Source organism: Jaculus jaculus, chromosome 12, assembly GCF_020740685.1.
Source record: "Jaculus jaculus isolate mJacJac1 chromosome 12, mJacJac1.mat.Y.cur, whole genome shotgun sequence".
NCBI classification, from domain to species: domain Eukaryota; kingdom Metazoa; phylum Chordata; class Mammalia; order Rodentia; family Dipodidae; genus Jaculus; species Jaculus jaculus.
Genome location: NC_059113.1, coordinates 74,990,715 through 75,012,248, shown reverse-complemented (window position 1 = coordinate 75,012,248; position 21,534 = coordinate 74,990,715). Strand labels below are relative to the sequence as shown.

The 21,534-nt window shown below is 41.8% G+C and overlaps 1 protein-coding gene across 5 annotated transcripts in view; it reads right to left on the bottom strand.

Annotated features, from left to right (window-relative positions):
• The window catches only part of Larp1b (La ribonucleoprotein 1B), a 122,698-nt gene that overhangs the window by 1,636 nt on the left and 99,528 nt on the right, over positions 1-21,534 (bottom strand). For 2 of the 5 annotated variants that reach the window (XM_045131652.1, XM_045131653.1), the window contains 3 exons: positions 8,453-8,613; positions 7,218-7,362; positions 193-302 (listed from right to left, as the gene is read on the bottom strand). In XM_045131652.1, coding sequence (XP_044987587.1) covers positions 193-302; positions 7,218-7,362; positions 8,453-8,613 — 416 coding nt within the window. Of the gene's footprint in view, positions 1-192; positions 303-7,217; positions 7,363-8,452; positions 8,614-21,534 lie in introns of those variants that run through there. The other 3 variants (XM_045131654.1, XR_006632953.1, XR_006632952.1) reach the window with 3 other exon arrangements.

The window sequence follows — 21,534 nt, the reverse complement described above, 5'->3', positions numbered from 1 at the left end:
ACTTAGAATATTGTCACCAATCACCCCTCACCTTACAAGATGGAGAACATAAGGCCCCATCCTTTAACAAGAACTCTTAACTGTGGCCTGAATGTCTTAAATGGCTGTCCTGAAGACAAAAGCTATGAGTTTCTTTCCTATTTCTGACTAATTCAAGTTTACAATTTTCAAAAAGTTAAGTTGTTATTTTACCAGATTCGTAGTCTTTTTTGGTTTCTTCTTGAAAATCCTTAAAAATTTCTTGTCTAAACTTTTTTTCCAGTCCATAACTATAAAACCTGAACAGACATTCTAACCCATACCTATAAAGAAGAAGTAAAAGGCATAAAATAAATTTTTGGTACGATAACGCAAATACCTCAAAGTAACATTTCATGCGAGCAAACATAGTATAATCCTTAAAAAGAAATTATTTTAGCATATTTTTCTTTTGTGTTCTGAGATGGTCTCACTATGCAGCCAAAGCTAACACAGAACTTACTATGCAGCCTGGGTTGGCCCCAAACTTGCCATCCTCTTGCCTGAGCCTCTCAAGAGATGGGAATATATGCATATTCTTAAGTGCTACTCAGTAACACTTAACTGATTCTGCTACTAGTTTTGTTAGCCAAAAAGATATCTGGGAACTTGCAGAATGAGAGGCAGGTTTTTGAAAGACATGGGTACACCAGTGCCCTAGCCACTGCAAACAAACTCCAGATGCATGCACCACTTTGTGCATCTGGCTTTACATGGGTACTGGGGGTAATTGAACCCTGGTTGTTAGGCATTGCAGGCAGAGGCGCAGCTTTTTATGACTGGAGTATGGCCTCTCTGAAGTACAGTCAAAAGATAGACACTAAGAATGCTTTAGATTTTTACTAAACCAAAGTTAGGTGCATCGTTAGTGGTATAGTGATGAACATAGCTGCCTTCCAAACCTAAGTTTATAGTGGTTATGTTTGTCTATAATACTCATGAATATAATCTCCACTCTAGAGAAAGAAGTCCATTATTTTTGTGTCCTTGACTCTTTCATTCAACTATGAGGGTTCAAGACTAATCAGATGGCTCCTAAGAGACCCTCCCTGCTATAATTATAAAGTAGATCAATTGATGAAAGCACCATAAATTTTATATAAATCAGAAATCGAGTTTCTTCACTTCTAGAGAACCCGGGACAAGTTTCAGACAGTGGATCAGCAAACAACACAGACTCATCCTTCAACAATGAAGAGCAGCACCCATGAATGGGCACAGCCATCAGGTCACCAATAAAAGACCACATCTAGTTGACAACTAACCGATGTCTCAGCTAGAACCCTGCAGACCTCTTGGGTGCCTCAGAGTGGCAGCAGGTATGGGCTCCCAATTACTAGTAATGTGAGGTTGGGGGATGACATTCACAAGAATCTGGGTATATGAATGTGTGGCACTTCTAGTTACAAGACAGAGAGTGATGGTCCACCCGCAAGAATAACCCACCAGGAGAGATGGGGACTGTATCTACATATGAACTCTGCTTTGTCAGCCTGAAGTGATGCTATTGCTTGAGCTTGTATGACAAAACTATGGGAACAAGGAGGAAAATATACCAGTTTAGTTAGAGCAACACAGGTACACTATCATCCTCTCATGGGCTTATTGCCATCAGTGAGCATCAATCTTGGCACATGTCAGAATCACCTGGGGAGTTCTTGTGCCCAGTCTGTGTGCCAGATCACTGAAATACAATCTTCCAAGATGAATCTAGTCCTACTTCCTTTTCTCTCTCACCTCCTCTGTCAAGTTTTATTTTAAGCAAAGAAATGATAGTTTAGAAAGAATTCATACATTATTGGTAATGCTCAAAACACTACAGGGCTGGAGAGATGGCTTAACGTACCTGCCTGCAAAGCCTAAGGACCCAGGCTCAATTCTCCAGGTCTCATGTAAGCTACATGCACATGGTGACACATGCAGCTGGATGTATGCAGTGGCTAGAGGCCCTGTCATGCCCATTCTCTCTCCTCCTCCCTCCCTCTGTCTGTCTCTAATAAATAAATTTAAAACACACTATTGATTGAAAGACAACATTTGAATTTTCACTGTTATTTCTTAGCAGACAACTTCTAAGAGCAGCAGTATGCCATTATGGATTCACCACCAATCAGCAGCTTCTCTGCTATAGTACAGGCAGAGGGATGGTGTGTTCTTTCAGCTACCACTCATCACTCACTGAAAATAGAACACATAGAGGCTCAAAAACAGAAACCATCACATATGAATCCCAGGCTTATCCTCAAACACCTGGCAACATGGGTAATAATGTTTTACTTTTTGTGAACAGATGTTTGTAAATCTCCTAGGACAGAGCTGGCAACTGATGAGAAGTAATACATATCAGTTCCCTCCTTCCTCCTAGGGGCCATCCTTCTTGATGCTTTTAGTCAAGGGGTAGATTTTTCCTAGTAACCACTGTCATTTATTGAGCACTTAATACACCCCAATTAATGTGCTAAGTCCTTTACATGTTATATTTGATCTTCAAGATAACTTTATGAAGGCAACTTTATTAGTGCATCTTCTATAATTTACCCCATTTAAAATTTTTTTGTTTTTATTTATTTATTTATTTGAGAGTGACAGGCAGAGAGAGAAAGGCAGATAGAGAATGGGTGTGCCAGGGCCTCCAGCCACTGCAAATGAACTCCAGACGCATGCGCCCCCTTGTGCATCTGGCTAATGTGGGTCCGGGGGAATCGAGCCTCAAACTGGGGTCTTTAGGCTTCACAGGCAAGCACTTAACCGCTAAGCCACCTCTCCAGCCCATTTTTACCCCATTTTATAAAGTACCTAGCACCTAGTGGTCACAGTAAGTGAAAGGACTGGGATTACAAGTAAGGTCTGAAGGTTTGAAAACCTCTTTCAGGGCTGGAGAGATGGCTTAGCAGTTAAGCGCTTGCCTGTGAAGCCTAAGGACCCCGGTTCGAGGCTCGGTTCCCCAGGTCCCACGTTAGCCAGATGCACAAGGGGGCGCATGCGTCTGGAGTTCGTTTGCAGAGGCTGGAAGCCCTGACGCACTCTCTCTCTCCCTTTATCTGTCTTTCTCTGTGTGTCTGTCGCTCTCAAATAAATAAATAAATAAAACTACTTAAAAAAATTTTTTTTAAAAAAAGAAAACCTCTTTCAAAAAAACAGCCAACATAGGCTGATGGTAATATTATAGACCCATAAGTAGGAAATGGTGTTAAAACGCTAAAGTAGAGTTATGTATTGGGAACACAGAAGAGGAATTTTTAACCCAGACACAAGCAGGAGCAGGATTAGAGAAGTTATTAGAAATTTGTCCTAAGTACAAAGAGAAATTGCAAAAATAGAATATACTGAGATCACTTACAGTAATAGCTTTCAAACTTTCCTTTATTTTATTTTTGTTTTGTTTTGTTTTGTTTTTTAAGGAAGGGTCTCACTCTAGCCCAGGCTGACCTAGAACTCACTATGTAGTCTCAGGGTAGCCTTGAACTCATTGTGGTCCTCCTACCTCCGCCTCCCATGTGCTGGAATTAAAGGCGTGAGACACCATGCCTAGCTACTACTTAATTTTAATTGTATAAAAAGCATTTTACCTTAGCCAGGTGTGGTGGCACACACCTTTAATCCTAGCACATAGAAGGTAGAGGCAGGAGGACTGCTGCCCACTCGAAGCCACCTTGACACTACAAAGTGAATTCCAGGTCAGCCTGGGCTAGAGAGAGACCAGTCCCACCTTGAAAAACAACAAAATGTTTTTTTGAGGTGTGGTTTTGCTCCAGGATGACTTGGAATTCACTCTGTAGTCTCAGGGTGGCCTCAAATGCACAGCAATTCTCCTACCTCTGCCTCCTAAGTGCTGGGATGGAAGGCATGTGCCACCATGCCTGGCTAAAAAAAATTTTTTATCTTGGATAAAAGTCAGTACACGGCTGGAGGGATGGCTTAGCAGTTAAGGCATTTGTCTGCAAAGCCAAAGAACCCAGGTTCAATTCCCCAGGACCCATGTTAGCCAGATGCACAAGGGGTGCACGTGTCTGAAGTTCATTTGCAATGGCTGGAGGCCCTGGTGCATCCATATTCTCCCTCCTCCCTCCTCCCTCCCTCCCTCCCTCCCTCCCTCCTTCCCTCCCTCCCTCTCTCTCTCTCTCTCTCTCTCTCTCTCTCTCTCTCTCCCTGCCTCTTTCTCTGTCAAATAAATAAATAATTTTTAAGTCAGTACAAAGACCTCTATATGTGTGGACATAAAATACATTTTACAAAAATAACTCTTAAATTCACACGTATGTATAAGCTGTGAAACTAAATTTAGTACTGTGTTTATTGCACCTTTTTTGTGTGTGTGTGAGACAAGGTCTGACTTTATAGCCCTGGAACTAGCTATTTAGTTCCTTGATCTTGTAGCAATCCTCTTGATTACAAAAATGTTCTACTACCCAACTGGTACTATACATATTTTTTGGTAGATGTGCATATGTGTAGGAATGTTTATATACATGTGAGATGTGTGTATGAGCATGGTTGTGGAGGTTTTCAGTCTTGCTCCACTTTATTTACTGAGGCAGGATCTTCCACTTGAATATATGGTTGACAATTTGGCCAGTCTAGCTAGACAGCTTCTCCAGAGGTTCCCCTTCTGTTTTCTCAGCTCTGGTGTTATAGGTGGATTGCCACACCCACCCTGCATTTACATGGGTGCTGGAATCTCAACTCATACTTGTATTACAAGTATTTTATCCACTAAGTGACCTCCCCAACCCTCTATGTACTTTAAAAACTTATTGCCGGGCGTGGTGGCACCCTGAGACTACATAGTGAATTCCAGGTCAGCCTGAGCCAGAGTGAGACCCTACCTTGAAAAACCAAAAAAAAAAAAAAAAAAAAACCTTTTTTTATTGATGACTTCCATAAATATAGACAATATACCATGATCATAAGCTTCTCACCATCCTTCCTTTTCCCCATCTCAAGTCCCCCCTCCACTGAATCCCTTCTTTCCAACTAGTCTCCCTTCTATTTTGATGTCATCATTTCCATCAATGTACTTTTTAAAGCAAATCAGACTGACCAAATTGATTTTCCAACCCAAAGCACAGCCTGAGTAACAATACTGAGATTAGCAATGGCAACATTTGCCATTTGTGCCAGCTCTGGCAAACTGGATAGAGCTACAGAAGCTATGATGAGACAAATATAAATCTGCAGAGTACAGTAAGAAAGTAGGGTATATATTAACCTAGTCAGTACTGGAAAGAGGAGTGGAAACAGAGGCCAGTGTACTGGTCATTTGCTGGTCATAGTCTATTAAAGATTTCAGATGAAAATCAAACAAACCCTGTTTTGAAGTAGGTACAAATGTAATTTTTTTTTTCAGGTAGGGTCTCACTATAGCCCAGGCTGACCTGGAATTTACTGTGTAGTCTCAGGGTAGCCTTGAACTCATGGGGATCCTCCTACCTCTGCCTCCCAAGTGCTGGGATTAAAGAAGTATGCCAACACGCCCAGCTACAAATGTAATTGTTATCAGAAAAATGTATTTATAGCATCTTATATTCCTCTCAAAGGCACAATATCTGAGGAACAATAAACTCTTGAGATTTAGGAGAGGAATCCATTTTCAAAGCTAGAAGAAGGTAAAGTTAGGCAAGTATTGCTGAGTGGAAAATCAATTTTTAAAATAGTTTTATTTATTTATTTGGGAGATACAGAGAAAGAGGGAGAGAGAATGGGCACTCCAGGGCCTCTTGCCACTGCATCCAAACTCCAGATGCATGTGTCACTGTGCATCTGGCTTTACGAGGGTACTGGGGAGTTGAACCCAGGCCGTCAGTCTTGCAAACAACCTTTAACTTTTAACCTCTTGGCTATCTCTCCAGTGCCTGGAAAAATTTTGTCTTCTTTCAATCTCTTCTTCCTTTCTCCCTGAATAAAAACTTGTATGATTCTTCTTCTTATTTTTTTTTTTTGCTTCGTTTTGTTTTGTTTTTTTGAGGCAGGGTCTCACTGTAGCTCAGGCTGAACTGGAATTCACTGTGTATTCTCAGGATGGCCTCAAACTCATGATGATCCTTCTAACCTCTGCCTCTGAGTGCTGGGATTAAAGGTGCGTGGCACCAAACCCAACAAAACCTGAATGATTCTTAAGTTGTTTTCACCCCCTCTGTCTGGCCTCACACTGTATTACCAGCCCTCTCAAGTTTTACACTGAGCACTGTGGAGAAGCAAGGTCTACGCTGGAGCATAAAGAAGCCATTAGCAAAGCAGAGGGAAGAAGAAGGGAAATTGAGTAGAGGAAGAATGCATGCCAGTGAGCAGAGGTAGAGGGCTTGTGTCACTCGGATGACATGTAGTTCAGTCCCCTGCTGCTTGGAGAATTTGAGAACAAGTAGAAAAGTGAGGCTGAACAGGTAAGTCGGAGGCTTGTTTTTTCATGTGGCATAAACATGTATTGATTTGGGCATGTTCATGCACACACAAGGCCATCTGTAATGGTGAAAAGGGAGACAAATCACATTCAGCCCTTGTGCCAGACACTAAGAATATTCTTGCTGATCTCATCTACTCATCTAGTATTCATGACCCTGGGCTGCGCTCTCCAGGGCTGGATTGTATGAGCAATACAATATAGACAGGATGCTTGGTCACTTCGAAGGACACTGGGGATTCCACTTTGGAAGTTGTCCTTCTTTTAATACAGACTGCCTACTCTGGGTGAAACCATGTTGTAAAATACCATATGGGGCCAAATACCATATGGGGCCAGGAATGGTGATGCACACCTTTAATCCTACCACTCAGGAGGTTGAGGTAGGAGGATTACTGTGAGTTCGAGGCCAGCCAGAGACTACCTACCAGGTCAATCTGGGATAGATTGAGACCCTACCTCAAAAAACAAAAAGTACCATATGGGGAAGCTGCTGTGGACAGGAAATGACACCTAAGACAACAACCAGAGAAAATGTCTAAAAGGATCATACAGCTCAACTACAGTCCTCAGAGATGGCAGCCCCATCAGGTACCTTGATTGCATCCCCATGAGAGGCCTGGTCCAGTGCTACCTGGTTAAATGGGCCCTATGATCTTGCCCATTCCTTTAACCTTCTCAGTTTGGGGTAGTGTGCTATGAAGCCACAGAAAACAAACAGCATGCACCCCAATTCTATTGTGCCATTTTCACATTCAAAATCAGATGACTACAAATGATTTTTTTAGACACTCTCTCTCACCTGTAATTTCCTTTCGCATCTTCCCAAGCAAGCTGTTTAAATTCCTCATACATTTTTCTATTGAAATGATCTCTAAGAAAAAAGGACCAGAAACGAAAGAGGGTATTCATTTCTTGGGACTGTCCAATTCCCAAGCGTTTTCTCTCTAGAAAAAGTAAAATAATAAAGCATTTGAAAATTAAAAACACTTTCTCTTTCTTTCTTTCTTTCTTTCTTTCTTTCTTTCTTTCTTTCTTTCTTTTTCTCTTTCTTTCTTTCTTTCTTCATTTTAGAGAGAGAAAGAGACAGAGAGAGAAAATTGGTGCACCAGGGCCTCAACCACTGTGATGGAACTCCAGACACTTGTGCCACCTAGTGGGCATGTGTGACCTTGTGCTTGCCTCACCTATGTGCGTCTGGTTTATGTGGGATCTGGAGTCAAACGTGAGTCCTTAGGATTTACAGACAAACGCCTTAACCACCAAGCCATCACTCTAGTTCTTAAAGACCCTTTTAAAAGCTAAGATAGTAGACATTCTATATAACTCAAATAAAACTAAAGCATATTAATATTCAAGATGCAATTCTGAATAAGAGTACAAATATTAATTCATTTATGGCATACTGTTCAAATTATAAACATCTGTTAATAATTAAAATATACTAAATTTTATTTTCTCATGTTTAAGCTATGAAATATTTGGAGAATATATATTTATTATTATTTTTAAAATTGTTTATTTGAGAGAGAGAGCAAGGAGAGAAAGATTTAAGAGATAGATAGCAAGAGAATGGGTGTACCAAGACCTCTAGCCTCTGCAAATCAACTTCAGACACATGTGCCACCTTGTGCACCTGGCTTTATGTGGGTACTGGGGAAGTGAACCTGGGTCCTGTGGCTTTGCAGGCAAGTACTTTAACCACTAAGCCATCTCTCCAGCCCATGAAGAATATATAAATAAGCAAAATTACTTAAGGCAATTATTTATAAATGTAACAAAATGAAAGAATAACCAGATTTAAGGAACATAATTTCAATTTGTAAAATTATATCTTAATTAATTTATTTTTTTCTGAGGTAGGATCTCACTCTAGCCCATGCTGACCTAAAATTTACTCTGTAACCCCAGTCTGGCCTTAAACTCACAGAGGTCCTCCTACTTCAGCCTCCCAAGTGCTGGGATTAAAGGTGTATGCCATCACACCAGGCTTATATTTTAATTTAAATATAGCTAGGTAAAGGATAAGCATCTTACCACTTAGACATCTTCGACGATACTTGTGATATACTTGTTGAGTAAAGCCATTTTCCTTCAGCAATTCATGAGATGGGTGCTGGAACTTTGGGAATGAATGAGGAGTGCATCCATAGCTTCCCACTGGTGGAGGACCTTCCGAAGGTGAAGCATTTGAACTGCTGTTCAAGGAGGGAAAAGCTTGAAGGTTGAAACCTTGAAATCAATAACCAAGTGTTCAAACCAAGTTGTCCTATTCTTTTTTGTTATTGATGTCTGTTTGGGCATTTAAAGAAACTAATGTCAAGTGATAATGGTGCACATGCTTACATGTGAAATACTACACCAGGTCCCATACAGGCCAGCTCAGAGGTGACAAAAAGAAAACAAACAAACAAAAAAAAAACAAAACAGGTCAGTCACAAAATACACTAAACCTGTAGAGAGATGATAATAACAGCTCATGACACTTCCAGATTCACTAATTTGGGTGAAATTAAGTTTGTTACTCATCATTATAGTAATGCAAAAATTTTCAACTTAAAAAAGCTAGTCATTTACAGCTGGGCATGGCAGTACACACCCTTAATCCCAGCACTCGGGAGGCAGAGGTAAGAGGATCATAGAGGTAAGAGGATCATAGTCAGTTCAAGACCACCCTGAGAATACACAGAGTGAATTCCAGGTCAATGTGGGAGAAAGACCCTACCTCAAAAAAAAAAAAAAAAAATCCAGACATGGTGGAGCACGCCTTTAATCCCAGCACTTGGGAGGCAGAGGTAGGAGGATTGCCATGAGTTCAAAGCCACCCTGAGACTACATAGTGAATTCCAGTTTGGCTTGGGTTAGAGTGAGACCCTACCTCAAAACACACACACCAAAAAAAAAAAAAAAAAAAAAAGGTGTGGTGACGCACACCTTTAATCCCAGCACTCAGGAGGCAGAGGTAGGAAGATTGCTGTGAGTTCGAGGCCACCCTGAGACTCCATAGTAAATTCAAGATCAGCCTGGGCTAGAGCAAAACCCTACCTTGAAGAAAAAAAAGTTATTTACAAGCTGGGTGGGGAGAGAATGAATGAATACAGGTATGCTAGGGCCCCCTGCCACTGTGAATTTACTCCAGATGCATATACCACTTTGTGTATCTGGCTTTACATAGGTACTGGGGAACTGAGCTCAGGCTATTAAGCTTTGCAAGCAAGCACTTTTAACCCCTAAACTACCTCCCAAGCCCAGAAATTTTCAATGAAATCAGAGAAAATCTGACACAAAGACACAGGTAATAATTTCATCTTAAAACCATGACTGGGCCAGGCGTGATGGCACATGCCTTTAATCCAAGCACTCGGGAGGCAGAGGTAGGAGGATCGCTGTGAATTCAAGGCCACCCTGAGACTATATAGCTAATTCCAGGTCAGCCTGGGCCAGAGTGAGACTCTACCTCAAAAAAACAAAACAAAATAAACAAAACAAAACACAAACACAAAGCACATGACTGCATTTCTCTAAGTCAATCTACTTCCGAAGTATCTACTAACTTTGTTCTCACCTAGACCCTATTTTCTCAAGTTTAGGCTTTCCTTTTATCCCATTTGAATTCTTTCCTCTCCCCTCCTTTATCCCACCAATGTGGTCTTCCTAAGGCAGGGCTAGACATCAGTGGTTCTCAAAACTATAGCCCTTGAAGGGCTTCCAAGAATATTCCCAAGGTCAGAACTGCTTTCATGGTAACACTAAGATGCTGTTTGCCCTTTCTGCTGTTGAAATTTGTGCTGACAGAGAAGCACTGGCAATATAAAACTTCTGACTTAAGTTGAGGCTGTGACACCAAAATTTACTAATGATTTATTCTTCCTGATGTATACTTACAATGAAAAAAATGCAGCTTCACATTCAGATGGCACTGACAAAGCAGAAAAGTTAACTTTCTGATACTGCAACCCTTGAGAACATGCCTTTTGTGTGTGACAAAAATGAGATGGAAGCATCAAGTTTGTGAGATGAAAATGCTCAGGAGATATTTATCACAATGTGAACAGGGTCTGTATGCTTAACAATAGCAGGTGTATATAGAACAGTATACCTAATAGTTAAGTTCTAAGCTCTGTGGGATTTTTTATCCACAATTTTAAAACATGGGACAGAAACATGAAGCACTTTCACAACATACCCATGTGCAACAGCTGTGGCTGCCTTGGGAAATGCTTGCTGGATCAAGTTGTGAGGTTAACTCACAGCTTTCTCCATGGAGCAGCATTTTTGTTGTTGTTGTTTGGTTTTGTTTTTCAAGGTAGGTCCTCACTTTAGCTCAGGTCGACCTGGAATTCACTATGTAGTCTCAGGGTGGCTTTGAACCCACAACGATCCTCCTACCTCTGCCTCCTGAGTGCTGGGATTGCAGAGCACCATTTTAATTAGAATTACCAACAGGCTGGTTCTCCAGGTTTCATTACTGATCACATTTTCCTGAATGGATCTTTAGCTTTGAAAAAAAAAAGAAGAAGAAGAAGAAGAAGAAGAAGAAGAAGAAGAAGAAGAAGAAGAAGCAGCAGCAGCAGCAGCAGCAGCAGCAGCAGCAGCAGCAGCAGCAGCACTGCAATATTTCCAGTGAAAATATTTGAACTTTCAAGCAAAAATGTAATGAATCTAATTACAAAGACTTTGCTAGTGAAAGTAGTGGCAAAATTTTTTGGAGTGTGTGTGATTGTTAAAATATGTATACCATAATACCTACCATGTTAAACATTATCCACAAGGATTTAACTCATTGGCATTAAATATAACAATGTCATTCAACCAACACCACTATCTATCTCAAAACTTCACTACTGTATCCAACAAAAACTACCTCTTAAGTAATACCTATGCTCTTACTCCTCCCGCCAGCCCTTGGAGACTTCAATTCTACTTTTTGTCCCCATGGAGTTGATTTTTTTAGGTAGTTCATACAAGTGAGATGTTGCAGTCAGCTTCTCATTGCTGGGACAAACACCAACCAGATACAGTTAAGGGAGGAAAGGGTTTATTTCAGACTTACAGACCCAGGGGAAGTTCCATCAATGGCAGAAGACGGCCCCCTTTCATAAGTCCAACCAGAGAAACCATCAAGCAGCCAGCAAACACCAAAAGCAGCAAGCACAAACCACCAGAACTCAAATTGCTCCCCATATACCCTGTAGAGCCAGACTGGAAAAGTGCCTCCAAACATACTTTAGGGTTGGCCCTCAGGATCCACCCCTAGTAACATAGCCCCTTGTATCAGCAATCTGCTTCTAGGGGCTCAAGTAAAGTTTAATAAAAAATGACTGAGTCTATGGGGTCATACATTCAAGCTATCACTGCCTCCAGTCCCCATAGGCTTATAACCATCTCACACCACACATTGCCCTACTTCAACTTTAAGACTGTTCCCAAGTCTCATATGAGATCTAAGACTGTCTTTTAACTATGAGTCCTTTAAAATCAAAACAAGTTACATACTTCCAACATATAATGGCACAGAGTAAACATTTCCATTGCAATAAGCAGTAACGAGGAATGACTAGACCAATGCAGAATCAACAAATCAACATTAAACATGTGAAGTTCAAGTCCAACATCCATAACCACTGACAACAGTCTCTGGATTTTTTTATTTTGTCCCTCCAGCTGTGCTGAGTAGTCTGGGAAAAACTTTCATCCAGAGCCAAGAGTGCTCCATGGTAGTCACGGCACAGTCCTGGCATATTCAAAATATCTTTGGGTTGCCAGGCACAGTGGCACATGCCCTTAATCCCAGCACTTGGGAGGCAGAGGTAGAGGGATCACAGTGAGTTCGAGACTACCCTGAAGCTACTACATAGTGAAATCCAGGTCAGCCTGGGCTGCAGCTAGATCCTACCTCAAAAAACCAAAGCAAAAATAAATTTGGGTCTCCACTGCAAACCAAGGTCCATATTCACAGCTCCATACAATGGCCTCTCTGGATTTCAATACAAGGACAGAAACCTGCATCATATGCTGCATCTCAGCAGCAGCTCCTGGAACCATGTGCACTTCATGACCCCACCCCATGTTTCCAAAAATCAGTATCAGGTGTGCAGCAACACAAACAATTTGTTAATCTAGGATGGAAATAAATCTTAACCTTGAGTCTTCAGAATTCTTCTTTATAGTCATTTTCTTTTTCAAGAGTTTGCATTTCTACCATTCAGTTTTTTCTGGGTGGATATCACCCTGAGGCATTCTTTTCATAGTTTCAATGTAAAGCAGTTGGTCTACCCTTAGTAGTGGTAATTTGTTTAACAATAGCAACTTTCATAACCTAAGTCCAGTCTCTATGCCTATAACTTTAAACTTGCTTGAATGTTTCCTGTAATAAACTATACATCTTTCAGGTCTATACCTTCTGCCAAGCATACCAGTGCATTACTTATGAATTCTCTGGACATGAGCAACAGAATGCAGTTAGCCTTTATACCTGTAGCTCAGTTCCAACAACATTCTCTGCAGGGTCTCCTTCCTCTTTCAAAGACCACTAGCAAGTCCTCTAAACACAATTCTCTCTGCATTTAGCTTTTTTTTTTTTTTTTTTTTTTTTAGGTAGCTCAGGCTGATCTGGCATTTACTATGTCGTTTTAGAATGGCCTTTAATTCACAGCAATCCTCCTACCTCTGCCTTCCGAGTTCTAGAATTAAAGGAGTGCACTACCACGCCTGGCTTGCATTTAGCATTTTCAAACTCTCACCAGAATAGCTCAAAAAATCTGGCTTGCTGCTCTGTGAGGCTTCTGCAGTCCCAAGAACTAAGTATAGCCACATTGTTCCAGCACACAGGTTCCAAAAGACCAAAATCCACATGGCCAGATTCATTGCAACAACAACTCCCCAGCTATCTACTGCTCTCCACACACCTTGTAGGGCTGGACTAGAGCTCTGACTCCAAACACACCTTAGGCTGGACCTCAGGATATGTCTCCTCTGCCCCCAGTGATCTGCCTGCTAGGGGCTCAAGTAGGAAGTTGAATCAAAAATGACTGAGTCAGGCTGGAGAGATGGCTTAGAAGTTAAGACACTTGGCCTGTGAAACCTACGGACCCAAGTTCAATTCCCCAGTACCCACATAAGCCAGATGCACAAGGTGGCACATGCATCTGGAGTTCATTTACAGTGTCTGGAAGCCCAGGCACACCAATTCATTTTATCTCTCCCCACCCTCACCCCTCTTTCCTCCCTCCCTCCCTTCCCTTCCTCTCCCTCTCCCTCTCCCCCTCCCCCTCTCTCCCTCTCTCTCTCTCTCTCTCTCTCTCTCTCTCTCTCTCTCTCTCTCTCTCTCTCTCTCACTGTATCTATCTCAATACGTAAAATAAATGTTGCAGTCAGGTTTGCATTACTGGTAAAAATCACCCAACCAAGAGCAGCTTGTGGGGAAAAAAAGAGGTTTATTTTGGCTTACTGGCTTAAAGGGGAAGCCCCACAATGGAAGGGAAAATGACAACATGAGCAGAGAGTGGACATCAACCTCTGGCCAACATAAGGTGGGACAATAGCAACAGGACAGTATGACAAACACTGGCAAGGAGAAACTGGCTATAACACCCACAAGCCCACCCCAACAATACACTCCCTCCAGGAGGCATTAATTCCCAAATCTCCATCAGCTGGGAGCCTAACATTCAGACCACCTAAGTTTATGGGGGACACCTGAATCAAACCACCACATTTTGCCCCTGGCCCCTATAAACTGATATCCATACATGATGTAAAATACAATGCATTCAGTCCAACTTTAAAAGTCCTCATAGTTGTTGTTGGTTTTTTTTTTTTTTTTTTATCAATCCCAATGATGTTCAAACATCCCCATAGTTTAAGGTCTATTAACTGAGCCATTAATACCAAAAAGTCCCCAAAAAACCCATAATGGCGCAGAATAAACATTCATACTGCAAAAGATGGCACTGGACACAGCAAAGAAATACTCAAGCAACACATGACTTAAACAGGGCAAATACCAAACTCTGTATAAGTCCAACAACTCTTAAGTTAGTAACAAATCTCCAAGTCTGATAATTCTAACAAGCAACAAGTCTCTAGAATTCAAATTCTACCCCTCCAGCTAGGCTACTTGCCATCCTGGAAAACTTCATCTGGGGCCAGCGGCTCTCCTTGGCAGCCATTTCCTGGTCCCGGCATCTCTACTAGGTCTCCACTGCAACCCATGGTTTATTCTCATGGCCCCAGGGGTTCTCCATGCAGGCACCCAGCAAACCTGCTTCACACTGCCCATGACCATTTCTAAACCACAAGACCATGTTACAAACTCAATGACCCTCTCTCTCCTGCATTTTTTATACTCCAGAATACCAGGTAGGGTGTCAATTTGTTAATCTGGGGGGGATAAAATAGACTTTGAAAGATAGGACACTCGAGCACTCAGGCCCCTCCAAAAGAGTCTATGTCCTTCCTGTTGTCCCAGTGCAGGTCAGCTAGCCCAATCTCAAAGGCTGTAATCTTTCAATTGCAGCTGAATGAGCAGTAGTTTTGGCCTAAACATTTTCTTCTGTGCCATATCCCTCTGCTCATTCTAGTTCATTTCTATGCAAAGCAACCCTGCACACCTTCTCAGGACATGGGCATAAGAGCAAGCTTCTCACACAAACTGCTAGCCCAGTCCAAGCAAAGCTCTTTCTCACCCTCATAAGCCAAACCTCACAGTCCATAGTTCTTACTGCATTCAGGTCTTACAGTTCAGACCAGAATAGTCCATCAAGCTGTACTTACAGCATTGCAAGGCATCTCTTTAGACCAAGGTTTCAAATTTTTCCATATTCCTCTTGAAAATCAGCTCCAAAAGGCCAAAGCCACACAGTCAGGTGTCTAGCAGCAATCCCACTCTTGGTACCACTTTACTGTTGCATTCTGGTGTGCATTGCTGGTAGAAATCACCTAACCAAGAGCAGCTTGTGGGAAAAAAGAGGTTTATTTTGGTTTACAGGCTTGAGGGGGAAACCCCAGGATGGCAAGGAAAATGATAACATGAGCAGAGGGTGGACAACACTCCATAGCCAACATAAGGTGGACAGTACCAACAGGAAATGTGCCAAACACTGGCAAGGGGAAACTGGCTATAACACCCATAAGCCTGCCCCCAACAATACACTCCCTCTAGGAGGCATTAATTCCCAAATCTCCATCAGCTAGGAGCCTAGCATTTGGAACACATAAGTTTATGGGGGATACCTGAATCAAACCACAATTAAAAAAATATTTTTTTTAAATTACTAAGTCTGCCAGGCATGGTGGCACACACCTTGAATCCCAGCACTCAAGAGGCAGAGGTAGGAGGATCGCCATGAGTTTGAGGCCACCCTGAGACTACATAGTTAATTCCAGGTCAGCCTGGACCAGAGTGAGACCCTACCTCAAAAAAAAAAAAAAAAATTACTGAGTCTATGTGGCCATACACTCAAGCTATCACATTAAAATACCACATGGGATGACACATTTATCTAGATCATTTCATTAAGCACATTTTAGTTTGCATTTCTTCAAGGCCCATTCCTGCAGCATATATCAAAATTCAGAGCAAGGGGACATGATTGAGAGGTAAAATACTTGTCTAACATGCACAAGTCACTGAGTTTGATTCCAGCATTGGGTCATTAAGTAATTCAATATCATAACATTTTGACAAAATGCCAAACTCCCATAGTAACTGAAAGTATTTTATATTTCTATAAAGCAATGCAGGTTGATTCTAATTTCTCTGCATCCTCATATTTATTTTTTAAAATTATACTTCTAGATTAGTCAGCCTGGGCTGCTGTAAGTAGACAGGAAAACTGGGTGGCTTAAACAACATAAAAATTTCCTTATAATTCTGGAGACTAAAAGTCCAATATAAAGATGCCCATAGAGTTCAATGTGGTGGGGTGCAAGCCTGTGATCCCAGCAATGAAGAGGTTGTGGGAAGGAGCATCAAGAGTATGAGGCCAGCATGGAAACTCATCTAATACTCATGTATGTAGCTCCGTGGCAGAATAATTTCCTACCATGCATAATATCCTTCAGTTTCATCCTTAGTACACACATACACTCACATGCAAAAAAAAAGAGAGAGAGAGAGAGAGAGAGGGAAGTAGGAAAGAAGAAAGGGAGGGAGGGAGGAAGGCAACACTATGTCCTCATTTAACTTTATTACTTCTTTTTTTAAAATTATTTATTTATTTATTTATTTATTTGAGAGCGACAGACACACAGAGAGAAAGACAGATAGAGGGAGAGAGAGAGAATGGGCGCGCCAGGGCTTCCAGCCACTGTAAACGAACTCCAGACGCGTGCGCCCCCTTGTGCATCTGGCTAACGTGGGACCTGGGGAACCGAGCCTCGAACCGGGGTCCTTAGGCTTCACAGGCAAGCGTTTAACCACTAAGCCATCTCTCCAGCCCAACTTTATTACTTCTTTAAAGATCTCATTACCTAGCTAAAAGCTGGAACCAACCCAGATGTCCATCATTAGAAGAATGGATAACAAAGATGTGGTATATCTACACAATGGAATTCTATACAGCAGTAAGAAAAAATGACACAAAGAAATTTGAGGAAAAATGGTTGAACCTGGAACAGATCATTCTCAGTGAACTTACCCAATCACAGAAAAAAAAAATCGACACATGCTCTCACTCATCTGCAACACCTAACGTGAATCTGCCCAAGATGCCTTACATACCCAGCAAGCACCTCATGGACTAGACAATAGGATGGATGGGAGGGCGGAGAGGGAATCGAAGGGTGGAAAACAGTAATCTGGACCCAAACGACAATGGTACCATAAAATTGTACTTCCTAAAAGACAGACCAAATGGCTGAACCTTCACTAGACCCTTACAGGAAACACCTGAAACACAAGACACTGGAGAGGGTAGGATCAAGACTAACCTAAATCTTCTACATCTTCCCTCCCTCCCTCTCCCCCTCTCCCCTCTCTCTTTCTCCTCTCTAACTCTTGTATATTAGTTATGTTTTTCCTCAATTTCTTAGTGGGCACTGACCTGTAACCCCCACTTCCAGCTTGGGCCTACCATCCACAATGAGCTTTTGATCAGAGAAACCTACAAGGTTTCCCAAAACAATGACAGACTTCTGTCAGAGTACTTGATGACCCACCAAAGGCCAGTGATAAGACCCTATTGCTGAAGACTCCATACGCAGCTGACACGTAAAATGGAATGGCATGGCTGGAAGTCAGGAGAGTCAGTCCCCAGACAGTCAGCGTGTCTAGTGCCAGAAGGTGCTAGATGGGTGACTGGGGGAAATGACCAATATCTGTCCAAGCAACTCATTGTCTAACCTAATTAGCAACAAATAACCTGATGTGATGCCCACACAAGTGCAATAGTGGCACACAGCCATGGTGGGGAACCAACTGCTCTTGATTTGGCTAACTGATCCCCTCAGTGGTATGAGATCCATAGCTGGAGCTGGGAAACAAGTCAGAACCATACCCAAACATAAGCCCACTCTACAATATCAAGCTACCAGCAATCATGGGGTACAAGAGGGCCTACACCTATCAAACTCTCTATCAAAAAAGTACTTGTTATCTCAATTTTCCAGGTGCTAACTTACTCTCCATTGGAGAATCTGCTTCTCTTTTCAGATAGATGCAGATCCTAAGGAGAGAGCTGCCCCAACATACCTCAAAAGGGGCCTGACTGAAACTAAGGACAACTGGCAAAACAAGCAAGGGTGATGTTTTCCTGATGAACCAGATACCAGCACAAAGGGGAAGGAGACCAAGACAGAGAAAAATCAACTCCTACCAAATCAGAGAACCATAGCCTCAGAGGCCCCCAACACCTCAGCACTGAAGCAGACCAAAAATGAACCCAACATGGCTCAGGGAAATTTTGCGGAAGAGGGGGCGGAAAGAATGTCAGAGTCACATGTTGGGTCATGATATGCAGAGACATTTATCATACCAATAACTGTGGGCTAACTCCACAATGCACGACCCATTTACATCAACAAGGAGGGTCAAATGGGAGGGGGTAGAACATGGATGAGCCTAAACAATGGTACCAAACTGCCTATATTCGCTGAAAAGAAAACTAATAAAGTAAATTAAAAAAAAAATAAAGATCTCATTACCAAATACACTTTTAACAGTTCTTCAATATAAAGACTTGGAAGGAGTACAATTCATTTCACTTTATACCTAGCAGAGTAGGATGGTGTTTCATTGTGGTTTCTCAGGTTTTAAGAACTCAGTGGTAGAGATGCTTGCCTATAAAGCCTAATGACCTGGGTTTGATTCCCCAGTACCCATACAAGGCCAGATGTACCAAGTGCCACATGCATCTAATGTTTACTTGCAGTAGCTGGAGGTACTGATGTACCCATTCTCTCTCTCTCTCTCTCTCTCTCTCTCTCTCTCTATTTTCCTCCCTCCCTCCCTCTCCTTCCTGTCTCTCTCTCCTTTTGAATAAATAAATATCAATCTAAAAATATGTTGGGGACTGGAACGATAGGTTAATGGTTAAGGTGCTTGCTTACAAAGGCTAGCAACCCAAGTTCGATTCTCCAGTACCCAGGTAAAGCCAGATGCTTGTAATGGCACATGCATCTGGAGCTTGTTTGCAGCGGCTGGAGGCCCTGGCATACTCATTCTCTCTCTCTCTCTCTCTCTCTCTTCTACCACTCTCTGCTTGCAAATAAGTAAATAAAATGTTTAGATAAATAAGTAGGGGTTTTTTGTTGTTGCTGCTGTTACTGAGTTGTAAAGAGTCTTGATATATTCTGGATTTCAATTCATTTCAGATTCATGACTTGAAAGTTCTCTATTCAGCAGGCTGGCTTCTCTGTGGACAGATCCTCTGCAGGTTGTGTTCTCTACTGCACAAGTATTTATCATCTTACTATTTTCTTTTGTTGTCTGGGCTTTTAGTGTCATATCCATAAAACTGGTACCAAATCCAGTGTCACTAAGATTTTGTTTGTTTTATTCCCTAAGAATTTTATAGTTTTAGCTCTTTAGGCCAGTTTTTTTTTTTTTTTAAATCTACTTTTGTTTTGTTTTTCAAGGTAGGTTCTTGCTCTAGTCCAGGATGACCTAGAATTCACTATGTAATCTCAGGCTGGCCTCAAACTTACAATGATCCTCCTACCTCTGTCTCCCATGCACTGGGATTAAAGGTGTAGGCCACCATACCTGACAGAGATTAAATCCACTTTTGATTGATTTTTCTATATGGTATATAAGGATCTATCTTCATTCTTTTTCATGTGGATATTCAGCTTTCCCAGCATGACGAGTTGAAAAGATAGTCTTTTCCCCATTAGTGATCTTGATACCAATGTCCCAAATAAACTGACCATATGTGTGAGGGCTTATTTTTGGTCTCTATTTTAGTCCATTGGTTTACATATTTATTATTTTTAAAAATTATCTTTGTATGTTTTTGTTCCTGTACCACAGAGAGCATGTGGAAGTTAGAGGACAACCTTGGGTGTTGGTCCTTTCTTATCTACCTTGAGCCTATGTATGTCCATGAGCTTTGAGAGGTTCTCCTGTCTCCACTTCCTATCTCACTCAGAGGGGCTAGAATTACAGACATGCACTACTGCATCTGGCTTTTACTTGAGTTCTGGGGAACTAATCTCCAGCTGACATACTTATACCCAGTGAGCCACCACCCCAGGGATCAGTAATGTACTATTTCTTTTTAATTTTTTTTTGTTTATTTTCATTTATTTATTTGAGAGTGACAGAGACAGAAAGTGGGGGAGAGAGAGAGAGAGAGAATGGGCGCACCAGGGCCTCTAGCTACTGCAAACTCCAGATGCGTGTGGCCCCTTGTGCATCTGGCTAATGTGGATCCTGGAGAATAGAGCCTCGAACCGTAGTCCTCAGGTTTCATAGGCAAGCGCTTAACCACTAAGCCAGCTCTCCAGCCCTGTAATGTACTATTTTAATTATTGTGGTTTGGGGATGACTTTCAAAGTTAACACGCATTAGTTCCTTAGCTTTATTCTTTTTAAAGATTGTTTTTGCTATCCAGGGCCTTTTACATATAAATTTAAGTAGTGGATCCTCCATTTTGATGAAAAAAAAAGTTGTTGGGGGCTGGAGAGATGGCTTAGCAGTTAAGGAGCTTGCCTGCAAATGGCCTGAGTTCAATTCCCCAGTACCCATGTAAAGCCAGATGCATAATGTGACACATGCATCTGCAACTTTGTTTGCAGCGCTTGGAGGCTCTGGCGTGCCCATTTTCTCTCTCTTCTATCTGCTTGCAAATAAATAAATAAAAATAGTTTTAGCCGGGCGTGGTGGCGCACACTTTTAATCCCAGCACTCGGGAGGCAGAGGTAGGAGGATCACCATGAGTTCAAGGCCACCCTGAGACTACAGAGTTAATTCCAGGTCAACCTGGACCAGAGTGAGACCCTACCTCGAAAAAACAAAAAAAAAAAAAATAGTTTTAACAAACACTGTTGGAATATGGATATAGAAACATTTTTGTTTGTTTGTTTGTTGAGATGCAGTCTTGTTCTAGCCTAGGCTGACCTGGAATTCATTATATAGTCTCAAGCTGGCATTGAACTCACAGTGCCATGCCTGGCTAGAGAAATTTTTTAAATATTTTATTTGAGAGAGGCAGAGAAAAAGAGGCAGACAGAGACAGAGAGTGGGTATGGGTGTGCCAGGGCATCCAGCCATTGCAAACAAACTGACATATGTACCACTTTGTGCATCTGGCTTTACGTGGGCACAGGGGAATCAAACCCAGGCCATCAAGCTTTACAAGCAAGCACCTTTAACCTCTGAGCCATCTCTCCAGACCAAGAATTTTTTTTTTTTCCCCGAGGTAGGGTCTCACTCTAGCCCAGGCTGACCTGGAATTCACTATGTAGTCTCAGGGTGGCCTCAAACTCATGGTGATTCTTCTACCTCTGCCTCTGAGTGCTGGAATTAAAGGCGTGCACCACCACAACCAGCTCCAAGAATGTTTTCAATCTACAGATTATATAGGGCATTACTGGTGTCTTGATAGTGTTACATCTTCTCATTAAAGATTACAGACAACTTTACATTTACTTGGTCTTCCACATTTCATTCACCCATG